General features: G+C 42.4%; 1 protein-coding gene across 1 annotated transcript in view; it reads right to left on the reverse strand.

The window, feature by feature from the left end:
* The window catches only part of FER1L6 (fer-1 like family member 6), a 107,762-nt gene that overhangs the window by 19,425 nt on the left and 68,460 nt on the right, over positions 1-19,877 (reverse strand). The window contains exons 27-33 of the mRNA XM_038388273.2: positions 16,916-17,034; positions 14,721-14,840; positions 13,441-13,566; positions 12,380-12,507; positions 10,394-10,564; positions 5,709-5,869; positions 3,956-4,098 (exon numbers count right to left, since the gene is read on the reverse strand). Coding sequence (XP_038244201.2) covers positions 3,956-4,098; positions 5,709-5,869; positions 10,394-10,564; positions 12,380-12,507; positions 13,441-13,566; positions 14,721-14,840; positions 16,916-17,034 — 968 coding nt within the window. The remainder of the gene's footprint in view (positions 1-3,955; positions 4,099-5,708; positions 5,870-10,393; positions 10,565-12,379; positions 12,508-13,440; positions 13,567-14,720; positions 14,841-16,915; positions 17,035-19,877) is intronic.

Here is a 19,877-nt window from a genome sequence, read left to right on the forward strand (position 1 = left end):
CCCTTGGCCCTGAGGCATGCCCAGGAACTGAGGGAAGGTAAGGGATAAGGGAGGACCCTGCACACTAATCCGAACACTATATACGCTGTGTACACAAACTAAAACTAACTACTAACTGAAACCTAGACTGAAACTACAGACTAAAGAAGAAAGCTAAGGGAAGCCCTTGCTAGGCAAACAAATGCAGTTCCAACAGCCATCACAACAGTAAGAAGGAACTGAAGGGGGGTCGGGTCGGCAGGGTCATATATTGAGCGCCATGAAGGCACCACTCCAGGGGGCTCCACAGCTGACCCAATGGGAGCTGCTCAGGGAAAAAGTTTCCGACGACCATGCATGCGGCATGTGCATACCTGATAGGAATCAATGTGAACAAACACTTGAAGAAGAGAGGTGTTTCTCGTGGTATTTTCAACTCAGGCCAGAGGTGGTAGCAATTGAAATCTTTCAAGAAAGCCTATTCTTATGAGACTTCCATTCCAATTTTGGAGACTCAAGAGGGTTGGATAATTATTTGGATCCTTAATTGAACTGAACTCAGATTCGGAGTTGTTTTTAGTTTGGCCATCACAAATAAGAACATCTTGTAACAAATCAGTGACTATCTAGAATTTTCATCACTGTCATTGTGATACACATTATCAGAACTGCGCACCAATGAGGGCAGACTCTAAGCCCTCAAAGCTGAAGCCCAAAGAAGAATCACTGTTAGCTGTTCACACTATAACAATAATACTTATCCAGACACACCTCTTGAGCAATTCTGATTCCTCTCCATAGATGGTCTGGAGAGGAATCAGAACATATACTGAATAGTTAACTATATTTTCCCAATGAAATACATGCATATATATTATATGAGGGCTGTCAAGCAACTAAAAAAATTAATTGTGATTAATCGCACTGTTAAACAATAATAGAATACCATTTAAATATGTTGGATATTTAAATATTTTGGACGTTTTCTACATTTTCAAATATATTGCTTACAATTACATCACAGAATACAAAGTGTACAATGCTCACTTTATATTTATTTTTGATTACAAGTATTTGCACTGTAAAAAACCAAAAGAAATAGTATTTTAATTCACCTAATACAAGTACTGTAGTGCAATCCTTTTATTGTGAAAGTTGAACTTACAAATGTAGAATTATGTACAAAAAAACTTCATTCAAAAATAAAACAATGTAAATTTTAGAGCCTGCAAGTTCACTCAGTCCTACTTCTTGTTCAGCCAATCGCTCAGACAAACAAGTTTGTTTACATTCTTGTTTACATTCATCAGGAGATAATGCTGCTCACTTCCGGTTTACAATATCACCTGAAAGTGAGAACAGGCACTCTCATGGCACTGTTGTAGCCAGTGTCGCAAGATATTTATGTGTCCCTTCATGCTTCAACCACCATTCCAGGGGACATGCATCCATGCTGATGATGGGTTCTGCTTGATAACAATCCAAAGCAGTGCAGACTGATACATGTTCATTTTCATTATCTGAGTCAGATGCCACCAGCAGAAGGTTGATTTTCTTTTTTCGTGGTTCGGGTTCTGTAGTTTCCGCATCAGAGTGTTGCTCTTTTAAGACTTCTGAAAACATGCTCCACATCTCGTCCCTCTCAGTTTTGGAAGGCACTTCAGATTCTTAAACCTTGGGTTGAGTGATGTAGCTATCTTTAGAAATCTCACATTGGTCCCTTCTTGGAGTTTTGTCAAATTTGCAGTGAAAGTGTTCTTAAAATGATCAACATATGCTGGGTCATCATCCAAGACTGCTATAACATGAAATACACCTCTACCCCAATATAACGCGACCTGATATAATGCAGATTCACATACAACGTGGTAAAGCTCCAACATGCTGCTCTGAGCAGCATATTAAGGGTGCCAGGCTGGGGCCGAGGGGTTGGATAAGGGGCAGAGGGTCTTGGGGGCGGTCAAGTACTCCCCTCCCTGCCCAGGGTCTGGGAGCTGTGGGGGGGGCACTTTCAGGGGGCCTGCAGTCCCAGAGTGGCCCGGGAGATTAGTGGGGGGGCAGGGAGCAGCCCGCTCAGCTTCCCTCTTCCCGGCCCCAGCCATGTTGCTCAGGGGAGGGCGCTAGGGGGAAGGGGTCCCCCCTGCACTCACCGGCAGCGGCGGAAGTGGAGCAGCCCAACCCCAGCCCGCTCCACTCCATTCCACCAGCTCCCAGCTGCGGCGCTCCACTTCCCGCCGCAGGTGAGTGCAGGACCTTTCCCCAACCACCCCCCTTCCATGACACAGCTGGGGCCAGGACAAGAAAAGTGGAGTGGGCTGGGGCCACGTCGCTCCGCTTCCCGCCACCAGAGAGTGTGGAGGGTATCCTTTCCCCAACCTCCCTGCACTCACCGGCAGCAGGAAATGGAGCGGTGGTGGAGGTGACGGAGTGGAGCGGGCTAGGGCCGCATTGCTCTGCTTTCCGCCGCTGTCGGTGAGTGCCTGTTAGGAGGCGGGGGGTGTGGATAGGGGTCGGAGCAGTCAGGGGACAGGGAGCAGGGGGATTGGGTGGGGGTGGGGTCCTGGGGATGATTAGGGATGGGGGTCTCTGAAGGGGGTGGTCAGGGAAGAAGGAATGGGGGGGGGGCAAAGCAAGTTCAATATAATGCGGTCTCGCCTATAATGCGGTGAGATGTTTTGTCTCCTGAGGAACACATTATAACGAGGTAGAGGTGTATATGGCAGAATGTGGGTAAAATAGATATACAATTCTCCCCCAAGGAGTTCAGTCACAAATTTAATTAACACATTATTTTTTTAACAAGCATCATTAGATGGAAGCATGTCCTCTGGAATGGTGGCCAAAGCATGAAGGGCACATGAATGTTGAGTATATCTGGCACATAAATACTTTGCAATGCCAGCTACAAAAGTGCCATGTGAATGCCCATTCTCACTTTCTGGTGACATTGTAAATAAAAAGAGGGCAGCATTATCTCCTGTAAATGTAAACAAACTTGTTTGTTTTAGCGATTGGCTGAATAAGAAGTAGGACTGAGTGGACTTGTAGGCACTGAAGTTTTACATTGTTTCATTTGAGTGCAGTTATGTAACAAAAAAATCTACATTTGTAATTTGCACTTTCACGACAAAGAGATTACATGACGGTACTTGTATGAGGTGAACTGAAAAATATTATTTCTTTTGTTTATCTTTTTACAGTGCAAATATTTGTAATAAAAAATAATATACCTTTTGAGTTCAATTACAACACAGAATATAATATATATGAAAATGTACAAAAACATCCAAAATATTTAATAAATTTCAATTGGTATTCTATTGTTTAACAGTGCAATTAAAATGGCAATTAATCGAGATTACTTTTTTTAATCATGATTAATTTTTTGAGTTAATTGCGTGAATTAACTGTGATTAATCGATATTTTATATATTCATTTTAGCAGATGCTAAAATTGCATTAGCTTCAATGTGTCTTCATGAAGTCAGTGTGACTTAAACATGTGCTTAAATGCTTTACTGCAGCCAAATTCCTAAGTAGTTATTTTCAGATATGAGCAAAGGGACTCTTGATTAGATTCCCTGAAAAAAAAATTGTATGGTAAAGTTAAAGCTGAGAGTACCCCTACAAGAACTTTGCAGATAGTGGGAGAGGGAAAGCAACAGTCATTAAAATGCAATGAAATGCAGAGTTAACATTAAATTTACAAGAAACCCCAAAATTTGAAAGTATGAAAATTTACAATTAAATCAGATCACTTTTGCTTAGGTGCCTAAATATGAATTTAGGTGCTTCACTGTACATATGTACACTTGACAATTTTGAACTATGCACTTATGATTTTGTGCAAACTATAACGGAAACAGGAGCACTTGTGAGATTTCCCTGTAGCTCTGAGATAGTAACAGAAACAACGGTGGTAGGAGAAATGGAAAACCTCTCCTGTGTTTTGTGCTTTCACCATAAGCTTATCTACCTGTTCCATGCCTGGTTTATCCTTGTGATAGAGAGGCCGGGTCTCAATGTGTTCTGCAACCAGCTTACATCCAACCCCTGGGATTTCATCCCAGGAATGTAAAACCTTTAGGGCAAGTTGTTCATAGGATTCAACTGGCTCTTCTATAGGAAAGAGTAATTAAAAAAAGAACAACCAGAGCAGAATTAGCATATTAAGCCTCTGATTAATATGGTCTATCAGTTGTGAAAGACATGTGTTAAAAATCTGCTCAAGTTTAGAGCAGCGTTTAATGCATCCCAAGGAAGAACAGAGATGTAATCAAACACATTTATTCTTTTAAGTTAGAGCACCCACAGGAGTAACTGAAAGTTTAGTGCTGAGAAGGAACCTAATTACAAAATACCATGAATCATTACAAAATTAAACAGGCCTATTTTGGTGCTGTCTCTAACAGCAGGATGGTAAAGACTTGCTGACTTGCTTTCTTCTTCTTCTAAATAATTAAGTCTTTTTCTTTAAAAAAATTGCAGCCAATCAAAGAACAGGGGATTTGGCATTTCCTCGAGCTGCCAGGAAGTGCCAGTAATAGGTGCTAGGGATTGTACATTAGTTTTATTTTTGCCTTGTGATGGCAACAAGGAAGACCCCTTGAGTGCCAAATTCACATGCTGAGTGTAGGGAGCAGAAAGATGCCAAAGATATCCATGGATAAAATTATGCCTTGTTCTGGGCAGTGTTGTGCTAAGCAGGGGAAAGGGAGGGCCAACCTGCAGTCCCCCGGTGATACTGTGCCTCTGAAAAGCGTAATGGCTCCACTGGCACTGGGGCAAGAATGCTGGGAAGCAACTATTGCAGCCACTTCTCCTAGTACACACCCGTTGGTCAGGTCTAGTCCTGCTCTGCCCAGGCCCATCTGGAGTCATTTGTTTGTCTAGCACTCTTTTACCTAATGTATCCTTTCGGAAACAGCCATAGTCTGGCCCTATCCTTATACTGAAGCACGCTGAGCCCTATCTTCCCTGGTCTGCTTGTCCACAGGAGAAATGGGAGCAAGGTATATGAGCTAAGACAAAGATCAGACACTGAAAATAGACTAGACACTGACGAAGAGGGAAAGCACAGTCCTTGTGCTGCTTCCCTCTCGGGCTACCCAGTCAAAGCATCCATCCTAATACATGTCATCTGCCCTTTTCCATCTCCTTCCCTCAAATACACAACCTAGCCACTGGTGACTCTATCCCACCCCTCACCACCCACAACTACAAACCCAACCCCCTGGTAGTTTTGCCCCTCTATTCCTCTTGGAACTTAACTTAACCCTTGGTGGAAGCAGCAACTCCCTGCAAAGATGTCTAGACTCATGGATCCCCAAGCTCAATAGGACTGCAGGGAGTAGGCTTTATACCAATGCCCTTGCAGAACTAATGATGATAGTGGTAATAGTTAATAATAAACAAGAAGTGTAACAATGAAGAGAGGCAGCCTGGTCTAGTGAATAAGGCACTGGACTGGGAATTGGGAGGCGTGAGTCCTGTTCATGAATTGACTATTGGCCAGCTATGTGACCTTATACAAGTCCCTTAACCTTTGTGCTCCTATTTCCCTTCCCACTCTTTGTCTGCCTTGTCTATTTAGATGGTGAGCTCCTCAGGGCAGAGACTGTCTCTCGCTATCTGCTTGTCCAGTGCCTAGCACAACAGGACCCCAATCAAAGGTGGGACCTCTAGGGGCTACTGTAATAGGACTAAATAACAATAAATGGCATAATTACCATTCTCTTCTTCATTAAAGATTGTCTTCCCAGTGAATACTTTGTTTCCTATTTGTATCGCCCCAGGTTGCTTGTAGGGCCCAGGCAGTTTGTTGTCTTTGCATAACTTGTTGAGGATCTCAGTTGGCTGAATTGCATCTCGCCAGGCATTGTACCCTTCTCTGCAATGAGGGGACAAAGTGAAGAGAGGAATGGAGAAGGTTTTCTGTTCCGTTAAAGGCTGTAACTATTCAGGAGCGCCAATCCAACAGTCAGACGCCCTGGCAGACGGATTTACTTTAAGGGAGTTTAAACCTGACTGGGTGAAAGTGAACAGAATTAATTTTACACAAGTGAAATGAAGCCAGAGCTGCACATGTCCTCTGCTTCTCCTTTCTTAGTTCCTTAGAGCCATCCCAACAAATGTTCCCCACATTGTATACGTATACCCACATTATCAAGGTCTGACATCATATCAGCCACCAGCTGTTTGGTCAAGAAAGTCAGGGCAGGACTCCTTTTGGAGCTGGCCAGTGCTACTCCTTGATCATTCAGGACCTGGTCCAACACTAACTAAAGTGAATGGAAGTCCTTCCACTGACTTCAGTGGGCATTGGATCAGGCTGTCAGTGATTTCTGTAGGTTGACATAGAATTTTAGAAATAATAGAAATGTAGGGTTGAAAGGGACAATCAAGTCCAGGCCCCTGCTTTGAGGCAGGACCAAGTAAACCTAGATCATCCCTGACACATGTGTGTCTAACCCGGGGTGGGCAAACTTTTTGGCCAGAGGGCCACATTGGGGTTACAAAACGGTATGGAGGGCCAGGTAGGGAAGGCTGTGCCTCCGAAAACAGCCTGGCCCCTACCCCCTGTCTGCCCCCTCCACTTCCCGCCCCCTGACTGCCCCCTCAGAATCCCCGACCCATTCAACCCCCCCCCCCGCTCCTTGTCCCCTGACTGCCCCCTCCTGGGACCCCCCACCCCTAACCGCTCCCCCAGGACCCCACCCCCATCCAACCCCCCTTGCTTCTTGTCCCCTGACTGCCCCGACCCCTATCCACACCCTCGCCCCCTTCTTGTCCCCTGATAGGGCCCCCGGGACCCCCGACCCATCCAATCACACCCCCCCACACTCCTTGTCCTCTGACCATCCCCTCCTGGGACCCCCATCCCTAACTTCCCCCCCAGGATCCCACCCCCTATCCAACCCCTCCTGCTCCCTGTCCATCCCCCACAGAACCCCCCAACCCCCCGGGACCCCACCCCTATCCAAACCTCCTGCTCCCTGTCTCCTGACCATCCCCGCCCCCCCATACCTCTGCCCCATCCAACTGCCCCCTGTCCCCTGACTGCCCCCCAGGACTGCCCCCTCCTGCCCCTTATCCAATCCCCCTCTCCCTCTGCCCCCTTACCATGCCACTCAGAGCAGCAGGACAGGCGTATTGGAAAGCCTGGGAGGTGGGGGGGCGCAAGCCACGCTACCCACATGGCGGCACAACTACAGGGAAGGGGAAACAGCAGGGGAGGGGCCAGGAGCTAGCCTCCCCAGCTGGGAGCTCAGGGGCAGGGCAGGACGGTCCAGCCCGCAGGCCGTAGTTTGCCCACCTCTGGTCTAACCTCTCCTTAAAAGCCATCAATGACAGAGATTCCCCACCTCCCTTAGTAACGTATTCCAGAACTTACCCACCCTTATTATTAGAAATTTTTTCTAATATCTAATCTAAATCTCCTTTGTAGATTGAGCCCATTACTTCTTGTCCTACCTTCAGTGGACATGGAGAACAACTGATTACAGTCCTATTTATAACAGAACAAAAGGTTCTCTCTCATCAATGGGAACTTAGTGCATTCCCTCCATCACATTCTCTGCCGCAGCCAGCTTGAAGAGCTGGGACTACTACCTGGAAGAGAGTCCAGGTCTCCTCCATGCCGTTGCTAACACTAGGGCACCAGACAGGCCCCATAGCTATTATTTTGAATAGAGTGGCAATGGGGTCTGGGCCACAGTCATAGATCACGGAGGTCATACATGATGGACATTACATGGCTCTAGTATAAGCAGATGTAACTCCGTTGGCTTCTGTGGGGTTGATGTTACTTACACCAAGGTCTGAATTTTACCCTATAAGGAAAATCAAACTTTCAGTGACACTAAGGGTATGTCTACACTGCAGCTGGCAGCGTGCTTCCCAGGTCGAGTACACAGACACACACTAGCTCTGCTCAAGGTAGCTCACTAAAAATAGCAGTGTAGCTGAGGGTAGCATGGTTGGCAGCTTGAGCTAGCTGCCTGAGTACAAACTTGCCCAGACTCCCTGGGTGCATGTTAGCTCTGGGTAGCCCGAGCTGCCGCCCATTCTACCCCCCACCCCCCACCATCTACACTTCTATTTATAACACATGCAGCCCTTAGGTTATGTCTAGGGTGACCAGATGTCCCATTTTTAAAGGGACAGTCCCGTTTTTTGAGACTTTTTCTTATATAGGAGCTTATTACCCCCCACCCCCACCCCTGTCCTGTTTTTTCATAGTTGCTATCTGATAAACCTAGTTATGTCTACACTTTGAGCTGGAAGTATAATTCCCAGCTTAAGGAAACAGACCAGTGCTCACTCCGATCGAGCTAGCATACTAAAAACAAAAGTGTAGCCACACTAGTGTGAGCGGTAGGCGGGGCTAGCTGCCCCATATACCATCCTGTCTGAGATGCTAGACATGTGCTCAGGAGACTAGTCCCTCCCACCGCTTGCACTACCACAGTGACACAAGTATTTTTAGTATGCTAGCTTGATCAGAGCTAGTGCAGGTATGGCTTCTAGAGCTGGAATTTACACTTCCAGCTCCAAGTGCAGATGTACCCTTTGGCTCCTAGGTAACTTTTGAAAATGGGACATAGACATTTTTTAAAATTGTGCCCTATATCTCAATAAGTGTATTGAAATATTAGGAGTGCCACAATGATTAGTACTAGGGCCTGAGTCACTGCTCTGTGACATTGGATTTTCTCTGGTGTAATTCAATTGATTTAAATGGAGTCACGCAAGTGTGACACAGCAGGGAATCTGCTGCTCCCCAGTTTTTAGAGGTCATGGAAGTTATGCAGCCAAGCAGTATTCCAGTTTATTTTGATTAGTTAATTTTAGACGCTGTACTTGAGACTCCATTATTAAGAACAAAATAACAAATTCTAAGCACTGCACAATATGCCTGCTAAAATAACAAGGCAGCTGGAAGCTAGAACTGAGGCCCTGCTGGTTATAAAAAAAAATGTATAGGCAACAGAAAAAATGGTCTATGGGGAGTCAAGTTGCAATTATAAGGTAAAATGTCAAGAACTCTGCTTTCCAATTTATTATGCAGTTTAAAATCACTCCCCACATTTTAGCATATCAGCTGAAGTACTGCAATCAGGCACATATATGGATAGATTCTCAGCTGGTTTAAATCCATTAAAATCAATTTAAACTAGCTGAAAATATGACCGGTGGTGTTCATGCAGTCCAAACATTTCACATTTCTTATCATTGTAAGGGGGAAAAAAGGCAAAATTTACAGAGGAATAGACATGGGGAAGCACTGGCATGTGGCTACAGAGACGAGTTTATTAAGTACAGACATAGACCAAGCTAAAGCCAGTGAGGATTTCTCTCTTCAGGTGGTTGAAACTAGAAACCAATCGATCTGTGATCACAAACTATGTGATAGTAATCATTGGAGTCAATGGACACCGAAACCCTGGGCTTGCCTACGCAGTGGGGTAATGGAGTCTACAGGGGTGTGGTTTCTAAGGCATACTAATGTTGGTGTGCATTACTCGATATATATAGACCCAGGGGTGCTGTAACAATTTGTACAGTGGGGATGCTGAGAGTCATTGAACTAAACTGTAAACCCTGTATATGATGGAAACCACTTCAACTCAGGGGGTGTGGCAGCACCCCTAATTCCAGCACCTGTGTGTAGACCCTGCTGGTGCACACTAAAGGTTCCCTAATGTGCTTTAACATAGTACTGTTTTAAACAGCACTACGTTAAAGTGCACCAGCAAGGTCTACATGGACCAATTAATGCATAACGCATTAGTGCACTTGAGAAATCACATCCTTGTAGAGCACATTACCCCACTGTGTAAACAGGCCCCTACTCATGGGACAGGGATATTATACTTTAAATCCTGGTCCAGATCAGGTGACTGGGGCCAGGAAATAAAATTCAGTCTCTGATCAATACTCCTTGTGACACGCCTTTACTACCCACTATCTCCAGAACCTACAGCCAAATTCTGTTCTCATTGACACACGAAAATCCAGAGAAACTCCACTGGCTTCAAGGCAGTTACTATGGATTTTCACAAGTGTAACTGAGACCAGAATTTGGCCTTACCACTATTGCACAGCCACTCAGACAGAGATTTTTATTCACCCTTTGATTCAGTAAAATCTCCAACTTATGTTTATCAAACAAAGACACTTAAATATAGACAGTTTGCTATATGGAATTAATTGTGAGTAAGTAGGACTGTTGGTTTTAAAAATACTCACTTTCTACTTCTAAGCCTTGTGACACAATTCAGTTTAACAAAATCTACAAAACTCAAACCCTGAAAAAAGCACGTTTGGCTAGATCAGTTTTCATCAAGAAGCTTCCTTGCAGGTCACTCATTTCTCATGTATGCACAAACCAAGTGTCTGAAGAGGATCTTACTTTTCATATTGACTTTGTAGACCACAGGTAGCCCGGTGCCTGCTGTAGAAACGATTTTCCAAATCAATTTTAGTTTCTCCAATGAGGTCATCCGCTCCAACCATATCATGGTCATAGATCAGGATGGAAAGCACAGATTCCTTAGGGAAAGTGGCCTGAATTTCAAATGATCTGAGGCAAAAATTGATAGGATTTTATAAGATAAATCATTTTTAAAGCACAAGTATCAGTCATAAAAGGTATAGTGGATGCTACAAGTGCACAGTATGCCCGTAGACATGAATAGTTTCTTCAGTTAGGTATTTTTACTGAATACCTGAACATACTGAAAACATGCGGAATAAAAGGAGTATAGTGCCCTACCTAGTCAGTTCCAACTGAGGTTATGCATCTGCATTTTTTTTCTGAATGGTTTGTATTCTTAAAACAGGAAGTACTAAAACTCTGAAGAGAGAACCCATTTCCATGAGATTTCTTGCCCAATTCCCAGACCAAAGAAAAGTGGCTAAGTTCAGATAAACTCTGATTACAAACTGAACTGACCATTTGAACCTGAGGAAGTCAATAGGAGCTGTTCATGCTAAGCACCTCTGCAAAGTAGACCATAGTGACTTAGATTTTCAAATCTGGCCCCAACTGTGGGTGTGGAGCTGTTTTGAAAATCTGGCCCTCTGTGGCTAAAGTAAGGCACTCAAAAATTGACTGACCCAAAATCAAAGGCTTTGAAAACTGGGCTCTAGTTTGGTCCTAAAAGTCTGAGATTGTTTTATAATAATATTCAGATTTAAAAAAACACCACCACAAAATTTGAAAATTAAGTTTTGGAAATTAAATTTGGAATTAACTAATCAGGAAAGAGAACTTAGAGTCATCATGGATAGTTCTCTGAAGACGTCCACGCAGTGTGCAATGGCAGTCAAAAAAGCAAACGGGATGTTAGGAATCATTTAAAAAGGGATAGAGAATAAGACGGAGAATATCTTATTGTCCTTATATAAATCCATAGTACGCCCACATCTTGAATACTGCGTACAGATGTAGTCTCCTCATCTCAAAAAAGATATACTGGCATTAGAAAAGGTTCAGAGAAGGGCAACTAAAATGATTAGGGGGTTGGAACAAGTCCCATATGAGGAGAGATTAAAGGGGCTAGGACCTTTCAGCTTGGAAAAGAGGAGACTAAGGGGGGGATATGATAGAGGTATATAAAATCATGAGTGGTGTGGAGAAAGTGAATAAGGAAAAGTTATTTACTTGTTCCCATAATATAAGAACTAGGGGCCACCAAATGAAATTAATGGGCAGCAGATTAAAACAAATAAAAGGAAATTCTTCTTCACACAGCACATAGTCAACTTGTGGAACTCCTTGCCTGAGGAGGTTGTGAAGGCTAGGATTATAACAGGGTTTAAAAGAGAACTAGATATATTCATGGAGGTTAAGTCCATTAATGGCTATTAGCCAGGGTAAGGAGTGGTGTCCCTAGCCTCTGTTTGTCAGAGGGTGGAGATGAATGGCAGCAGAGAGATCATTTGATCATTACCTGTTAGATTCACTCCCTCTGGGGCCCCTGGCATAGGCCACTGTCGGTAGACAGGATAGTGAGCTGGATGGACCTTTGGTCTGAGCCAGTATGGCTATTGTTATGTTCTTAAATTTAACTGTCACTGTATCTATTTCACTTTAAGCTAACTAATCACCTCATTAATCTGAGCTGACAAGATCGTTTGCTGCTTCGTTTCTTGTTGTGAAATAAAAAGCCTTCTGCAGATTGAATTTCAGGAGGTGTTTGACTAGCATAAAAATTGAATAATTTGTAATCATACAATGTGACACAAATTCTTGCAATTTTAATTATGAAATCTCCAAACACACACATATCATTGTATAATAAATGCACTCTGCTCTTCAAAACAAGCAGAAATAGCTGTAGCAAAATCCTAAGGCAGAAATCACCACGGACATTTAAATAAAGCTATCACTCACCTTCCAAAAACTGGGTTTAGCTGTTTGGGGATGTAATTGGCCTGGTCTTTAATTTCAGTTTTGCCTAGTCTGAGCACAATATAGGGATCTGAGGTGCCATCTGGATCAGCTGGGCTAAGATTATATGCCTGACAAAAAGAAAATACTCTTTCATCAAAATCCAAATGCTTCGTTAAAGGTAGTAATTAAATGTGGTTGTTTTCTAATGGAGCTGTTTGTCCACTGGCGCATGGGATGTTCTGGAAACACAAATGCTAAGCTAGTCACACCTACTAAAATAGAGAGAGCACCACTTGGGAAAGAATGTTTGGAGATTGCTTAGGGCCCAAGTGCAGAGCCGAAGTGAGCAACTAGAACGGTCCCGGGCACTGTTGCTGATCAGAATGGAATGGGTGAGGTGAGAGGAAGAGAAAGAGCCAAAGGAAGAAGCCGACTTTGCTGGAGGTTTTCAAGTCCAAATCTATGTGGGATTCAAGGGATTTTCCCATAAACAATGGGCCAGATCCTCAGCTGGTGTAAGTCATAGCTCCATTGTCTGTGATGGATGTGATCTGAAAGCATTTAAACACAGAAAAAAAGTGTCTTCTTTCTCTGCTTCTCTTTTGTCTTTTAATTTAATTTCCCCTCCCTAACTCCAGGTTTTTCCTACCTTATATCAACTGATTTTCTTTTCTGCTTTTCTCTTGTTTTCTCACTAATACAGCTCACTAATGGCTGTCTCTCTCCTCTGACTTCTCCATTTCCCACCACGTTTACTCAATATTTGACCTTCCTAATTTTTACCATTGTTCCTTCAAGTTCATCATTCAGACTCCTACCCCTTTGCTTTCCTTAAAGATATATTCTTCCATTCTCTCCTTCTCCTGAATGCTTCCTGCTTTGTTTGTCCCTTTCTCGCTATGATCCTCCCAAAACAGCCCCTAGAGTTCCTCTTCTCCAGTCAACTGGGCATCTTTGTGATTTACAATGAGAAGTCCTTACTAGCTGCAGATGCTACTCTGTAGTACTCTAACCCCCCCCCCCCCATTATTTCAAGGCAGAAATAGAAGCTGTACACTTACTCTTACGATATACACCCGAACCAGAATTGTGACTGAGTTATTCGATGGTATCCCTTGCAGAACTTTAGGCTGTCCTCCTTCCATTGAGCTGGAATCTTCAGGACTTTTGTATATGCAGAAAGAACCCTGTGGATATACAATGTTTTATTTCCCTTGAAAAAACAACAAACCCAATCCAAAACAAAATCCTTGGTTTTTTTGGAGACAAAACTTAATGAATGCAGTTTGCATAGGGCACATATTCATGTGTGCACATCCACATTTTGCACAAAGGAAAAAAAGTGCAATAAATGCACTAAACCATGTTTCTGAAAATATTTCTGTTTTGTTTTGTTAACCTTCCAAATACTTTCAACCTACTACTCAAACCTTTCAATAACTGTATTTAACTTTGTCAAGACATTCCCAGAAATATCTACAAGCTCCTAGTCACAGCAGTATTAAATAAATGAATGCAACAGTTGTGGCTATTCCCATCTTCCAGACACCAATATTCTAAGGGTCACCATTTTGCTCTGAATCACACTCGTGTAAATTAAAAGAAATTCCGTTGACTTAAATGGAACTCTACTTACAACACTGTGACCGAGAACACAATTTGCCTTTAGCTATGTAGTAAAAACTTCAGCCCCCATGCACGTCACAGTATTAACTCATCTTACTTAAATAACCATTATTACCTAAAAGCAATTAACAAGTCATTTTAACAGAGATTTCCCTGATAGAGAAAGAAGAATCCACAGGCTCCTTTAAGGCACTGATTCCTCTGATGTACAAAATACATCAGTTTTAGATGAGAAAACTATTATATTAATTGTGCTTTGAAGTATACTTGCAGATTTCCATATGGTACGTTATATTAGGTTGGGTAAGCGAAGTGAGTAGAAGGCCAATCATTTAAGCTAGATAAGATAAAGTACCAGAAATTATACTGAAGAAATAAACTTGCATGAGAAGAGGCTGGACTGCATAAAGTAATAGGTCAATTTTGGCTCTACTTACTACGAATCTGTGATTTAACTCAGCTTTAAATAAAAGTCCTGACTCAAAACAAAAGTAAACATTGTGGGTTGGAAACTGCCTCCATCAGTCAGATAATAGAAGAGAATAAATAGCAATCCTCATATGTAACACCTTGTGGCTTTGGATCTAATAAGAGAATTAACTATGTCAATAGCAGATGGGCAATGTAATTGAAACTAATTTTCTGTACACCTGGAATATCACTGAAACATGCATTTCGTTAAATTATAATGTATCCAATCAGCATTTAAACTCACCTTAAATTTTCCTATTATTCTGTCCTCATTGTCACTGTGATCTTTGCCTCTGAAGAGTTCAAACGTTTTCACCCAGTCTTCAAAGTTATTAAATTCACTCTCCAGGTCTCCATCATAGATCTTTGAAAAAATGTGATAATGCTCATTTCACAAGACATAGCAAGTAAAAACACAGCAACTGTTGCATTAACTGGTGACTTAAAGTTCAGCTCTAGCTCAGTGTTTAGGTTTTATAAAATCAAGTGCTTGTAAAACCTTTTAGTAACCAACAGAAAAATATCCCGTTCCCCACCAGTGATGGAAACTTTTAACAAATTCACCTCTGGAGTAGCAATCCAATACTCTAGTACTGTATTAATGATATGCAAGATGAATAAGAAAAGGTATTCTGGAGAACAATCTTGCCTAGATAGGTAGAGACTGGATTGCCTAAAAAAGGTCTTTCCCATCTCTAACTCCTACAGCATGTTTCTATGTGAAATAAAAAATAAACAAAAGTGAAAAAGGCTGTGTAAATGTGTTCTCCAAGTGGAGACCTTTCCATTTAAAAATGGAAACAGTTTAATTGACATGTATACTGGTTTCATGTCCCTTTTTATTCAATCCCTCTCTAAACAGCCCTAATATTTTCAATCCCTCCTCATGACTCCAACAATGTTCCATGTCATAATCTTTTCTTTGACTTTGGCTTTCTGGATCTGAATCCTTCCCATGCCACTCATGCTTGGGGCATGAACAAGGCCCCACTATCCCTGTCTATAATGCTGATTGCTGGTATGGCTACCTGGCTATGTTTCTATAACTTAACTTTTATGGAGGAGAGGTTGTTGATCTATCACTCAACTCCCAACCTGGAGGAGCCAGTGGACTGCTTTGCATCTGATCCCTCCCTTTTAACCTGTCCAGCTGGGGTATCAGGAATAAAAACTTCCACCGGAATAGCTCTCAGGGTCATAGGAGCACACAAGCTTTCCCATCAAGTCAAGGTGCAGTTCTACCTTTGATAAGATACAGTGACCAGGATCTAATTTATATTCCCAGTGAGGGTCTACTATCATTGTATCTAATCCTTTCAACATTAGTTTCTATCCCATTCTTTATACACCTTACTATTTCTGAAATGCCTTGTCATTTGTTCCCCTAAATATCCACATTTCTGTGCTTTCATCAATATATTTTAGGCTCAAACATTCAGATGAATTCAGGTGCCTAGGAAGGAGTACTGTGGAAAGTGATCTAGGGGGTCATAGTGGACCACAAGCTAAATATGAATCAACAGTGTAACACTGTTGCAAAAAAAAGAGAACATCATTCTGGGATGTATTAGCAGGAGTGTTGTAAGCAAGACACGAGAAGTAATTCTTCTGCTCTACTTCACGCTCATTAGGCCTCAGCTGGAGTACTGTGTCCAGTTCTGGGCGCCACATTTCAGGAAAGATGTGGACAAACTGGAGAAAGTCCAGAGAAGAGCAACAAAAATGATTAAAGGTCTAGAAAACATGACCTAGGAGAAAAGATTGAAAAAAAATGAGTTTGTTTAGTCTGGAGAAGAGAAGACTGTGGGTGTGGGGGAAGGGGGCGGACATGATACATTTTCAAGTACATAAAAGGTTGTCACAAGGAGGAAGAAGAAGAATTGTTCTTCTTAAATTCTGAGGCTAGGACAAGAAGTAATGGACTTAAATTGCAGCAAGGAAGATTTAGCTTGGACATAAGGAAAAACTTCCTAACTGTCAGGGTGGTTAAGCACTGGAATAAATTGCCTAGGGAAGTTGTGGAATTTCTGTCATTGTAGATTTTTAAGAGCAGGTTAGACAAACACCTTCCAGGAATGGTCTAGATAATACTTAATCCTGCCATGAGCGCAGGGGACTGGACCAGACAACCTCTTGAGGTCCCTTCCAGTCCTATGATTCTATTATTAAGTGTATAAGTTAAGCGCACTTTTGCATGATAAAGTGTACACATGTATGTGATTAACTATATCCAAGGTGCAATGAGAAGAAAGGGAAAGAAAAGGGGAATGTAACTCTAATATTTACAGTATATTCCATAAGGGTGAAATTTAACCATGTGCAGATAGGCAGCATAAGAGCTAAACTCCCCTCCAATCTCACTTAGGACTAGCCCTCTGCCCAGCAGTGAATTTTGTCTATCCCAAATAACTTGAATTACAACAACAACGCATGTTTTACCTTCAAAGTTGCTAGATTTGGGTGTTCTTCCTTTTTTTCCTCTTTCAACAACTTTTTTCGCTTCTTTTTGTCTGGCTCATCTTCAATGCTTAATGTTACGTGGCCAGATGTTGACCTAGCTACAGAGATTTGATGACATAATTTAGGTTTATAGCAGCTGCAGTAATGGATAAAACTCTAATGGCTTAGATAAGTCCTTAACATAAATCTTGGGGGATCTTACTCCATTCCCTCTCCTTCTCTATACTTCTCTTGCACTTTCTCCTGTCAAACCAGTCAGAGATTCTTTTCCGACAACTCCTCCCTACCTGATACACCATTTTTTACTCCTCTCTACCACTGAATACAATCAGTTGTCTGACTTATCCCCTTCCCTGTGACTTCTATCCTTCACCCCCCCTTACACACACACACCCTTTTCTTTCTCCTTCTTCCTCAATCATCCCAAGGTCAAATCTACCCCAACAGACCCTACTACCTTTCCAAATGTTGAGAAAAATTTAAACTGAGGTCTTACCAAGATGGAATGCCATTGCCAAAATGCAGACTGCCTTCAGATCTCATATGCTCCAGGCCTTCCTCAGGTCAAAGGCACCAAAAACGCATGCCAGTGTGCCTCTGACCTTAGGAAAGCCATGGAGAAAGTGGAGATGTAAATACGGCAACTGCACAGCAGAAACTGCCTACCCAGTTGACATCCCACCACTGATTTTGACAACTATCAACAAAGGCAGGAGGAGCTTGTTGGATCTAACTATCCAAACCTAATTCAAGTTTAGTATTTGGGTTGAGGTTTGCATCAGTGCCTTTAATTTTGTTAAACTAATTCATTTATCTGTGATATAAACATCTATTAATACTCTCTCTCTCTCTCTCTCTCTCTCTGGCATTTATATGGTGCCAGTCACCATAGTATTTAGGCAATGATATAAAACATATCTTGTACAAGTAAGTAGGAAAGTCTTTTTCAGTTCTCAAGTCCACAGCCTGGTCAAAAACAATGGAAAATCCTGGCATAACTGTCACCACTGAAGTTTGTGGATGGTAGAATTCTATCTATGTTAAGTTTCAGAGTAGCAGCCGTGTTAGTCTGTATCCACAAAAAGAACAGGAGTACTTGTGGCACCTTAGAGACTAACAAATTTATTTGAGCATAAGCTTTCGTGGGCTAAAACCCACTTCAACGGATGCATGCAGTGGAAAATACAGTAGGAAGATATATATATAAACACAGAGAACATGAAAAAATGGGTGTTACCATACACACTATAATGAGAGTGATCAGCTAAGGTGAGCTATTACCAGCAGGAGAGAAAATAACCTTTTGTAGTGTTAATCAAGATGGGCCATTTCCGGGAGTTGACAAGAACGTGTAAGGAACAGTAGGGGTATATATATATACACATCTTCCTACTGTATTTTCAACTGCATGCATGCGATGAAGTGGGTTTTAGCCCACGAAAGCTTATGCTCAAATAAATTTGTTAGTCTCTAGGGTGCCACAAGTACTCCTGTTATTTTTATCTATGTTAAGATGTCAGTTAACAATATCGCTGTACATGGGTGCGGCATCAGAACTTTGTATAGCATTTCTTTCAGGTGGCTAGGTATGGTCCATGCATAATTAGAATTTTGACTGATAGCTTTTCAGCACTGATGATCTGATCATTGAAATTTTGGTCAGCTGCCATGTTCAAAATGATAATGACTGACATATATAGTACCTTTCATCCAGAATGATTGCAAAATGCTTTGCAAACTAGAAATCATTTCCACCACTAATAAAATATATCCACCTCTAGGATGGGAAGAGCCAGCCGTTTTATTCTGAAGAGCAAATCTATACAGAAAGTACAAATATTAGTTTTCTTTCTCTGCCTATTTAAATAGTCAGGTTAGGAAAATAATTTGCTAAAGGCATGGTTCACTATCACAGGGATATGTAAAGCAGTAGAAGATTCTCTTCCATTAGTGTATTTAATGATCTATTCTTGTCCAATCCCATCAGGCTCTTCTGCTGAAAATTCTTGAGTTGACTGAGTTTGACACAAGAATTTAGCTGCTATTGTGATGTCTATCATTCTGGACTCTATTTTCAAATTCAGATTCCTGGAACTGAGCCCGTTCCTACGGTTTGGGTTCTCGGTTGGATCCAAAATTAAAAGAGGCTCATTTTTTGGACCTGATACAGATGCAGATCAATACTGTGGTAATCTTTCTAGAACATCTACTATTGTAAGATTTCCATCATTTTGAGGCTGAATTCTGCAAAGAATTGCTTGTGCGATTTGAACATCCTTAAACCCAATCCTCAACCCAGTTTTGTATCTCTGTATCTAAACTACCCATAGTGTAATCCAGATATGGATTAGGATCTAAACACTGCCCCTCTCACAACTCTAGAAAGAACAGACATTCAATATTGTGACAAAGCTCTGTCCTTGCCTCCGTCGGTCCCGCGTTTCCTGGCGGATTTCACTAGCTTCAGAGGCTCACTGTGACCCTCCACGTAACCCTTCTTTCTCTAGAGACAAGGGTCACAGTCTACTGAGCCATTTTCATCATAAGCCAGTGAGGGAGGTGAGGAGAAGTCATCCTTCCTCACACAGTCTCTGTTGTCTCCCAGTCTCAGTGATTAATCAGGGGGCAAAGGTGGGGGGGAGCCCGGGCCCACCCTCTACTCCGGGCTCCAGCCCAGGGACCCTAATAGTATCAGCTATGGTAGCTGACCTTTTAGAAACATGACATGTACAATTCCCTGGGCTACTTCCCCCTCACTTCCTCAAGCTCCACTTCACCCTTACCTCAGGGCTTCCTTCCTTGTGCCTGATATGGTGTGTACTACTCAGCCTCTCCAACCGCGCAACTTCTTCCCACAGCTCCTGACATGCACCCCCACCTGACTGACTGGGAGGCTTTTAACTAGTTTCAGCCAGCCCCTGATTGGCTTCAGGTGTCCCAA

This window comes from Dermochelys coriacea, chromosome 2 (genome assembly GCF_009764565.3).
Source record: "Dermochelys coriacea isolate rDerCor1 chromosome 2, rDerCor1.pri.v4, whole genome shotgun sequence".
In the NCBI taxonomy this organism is placed as follows: Eukaryota; Metazoa; Chordata; order Testudines; family Dermochelyidae; genus Dermochelys; species Dermochelys coriacea.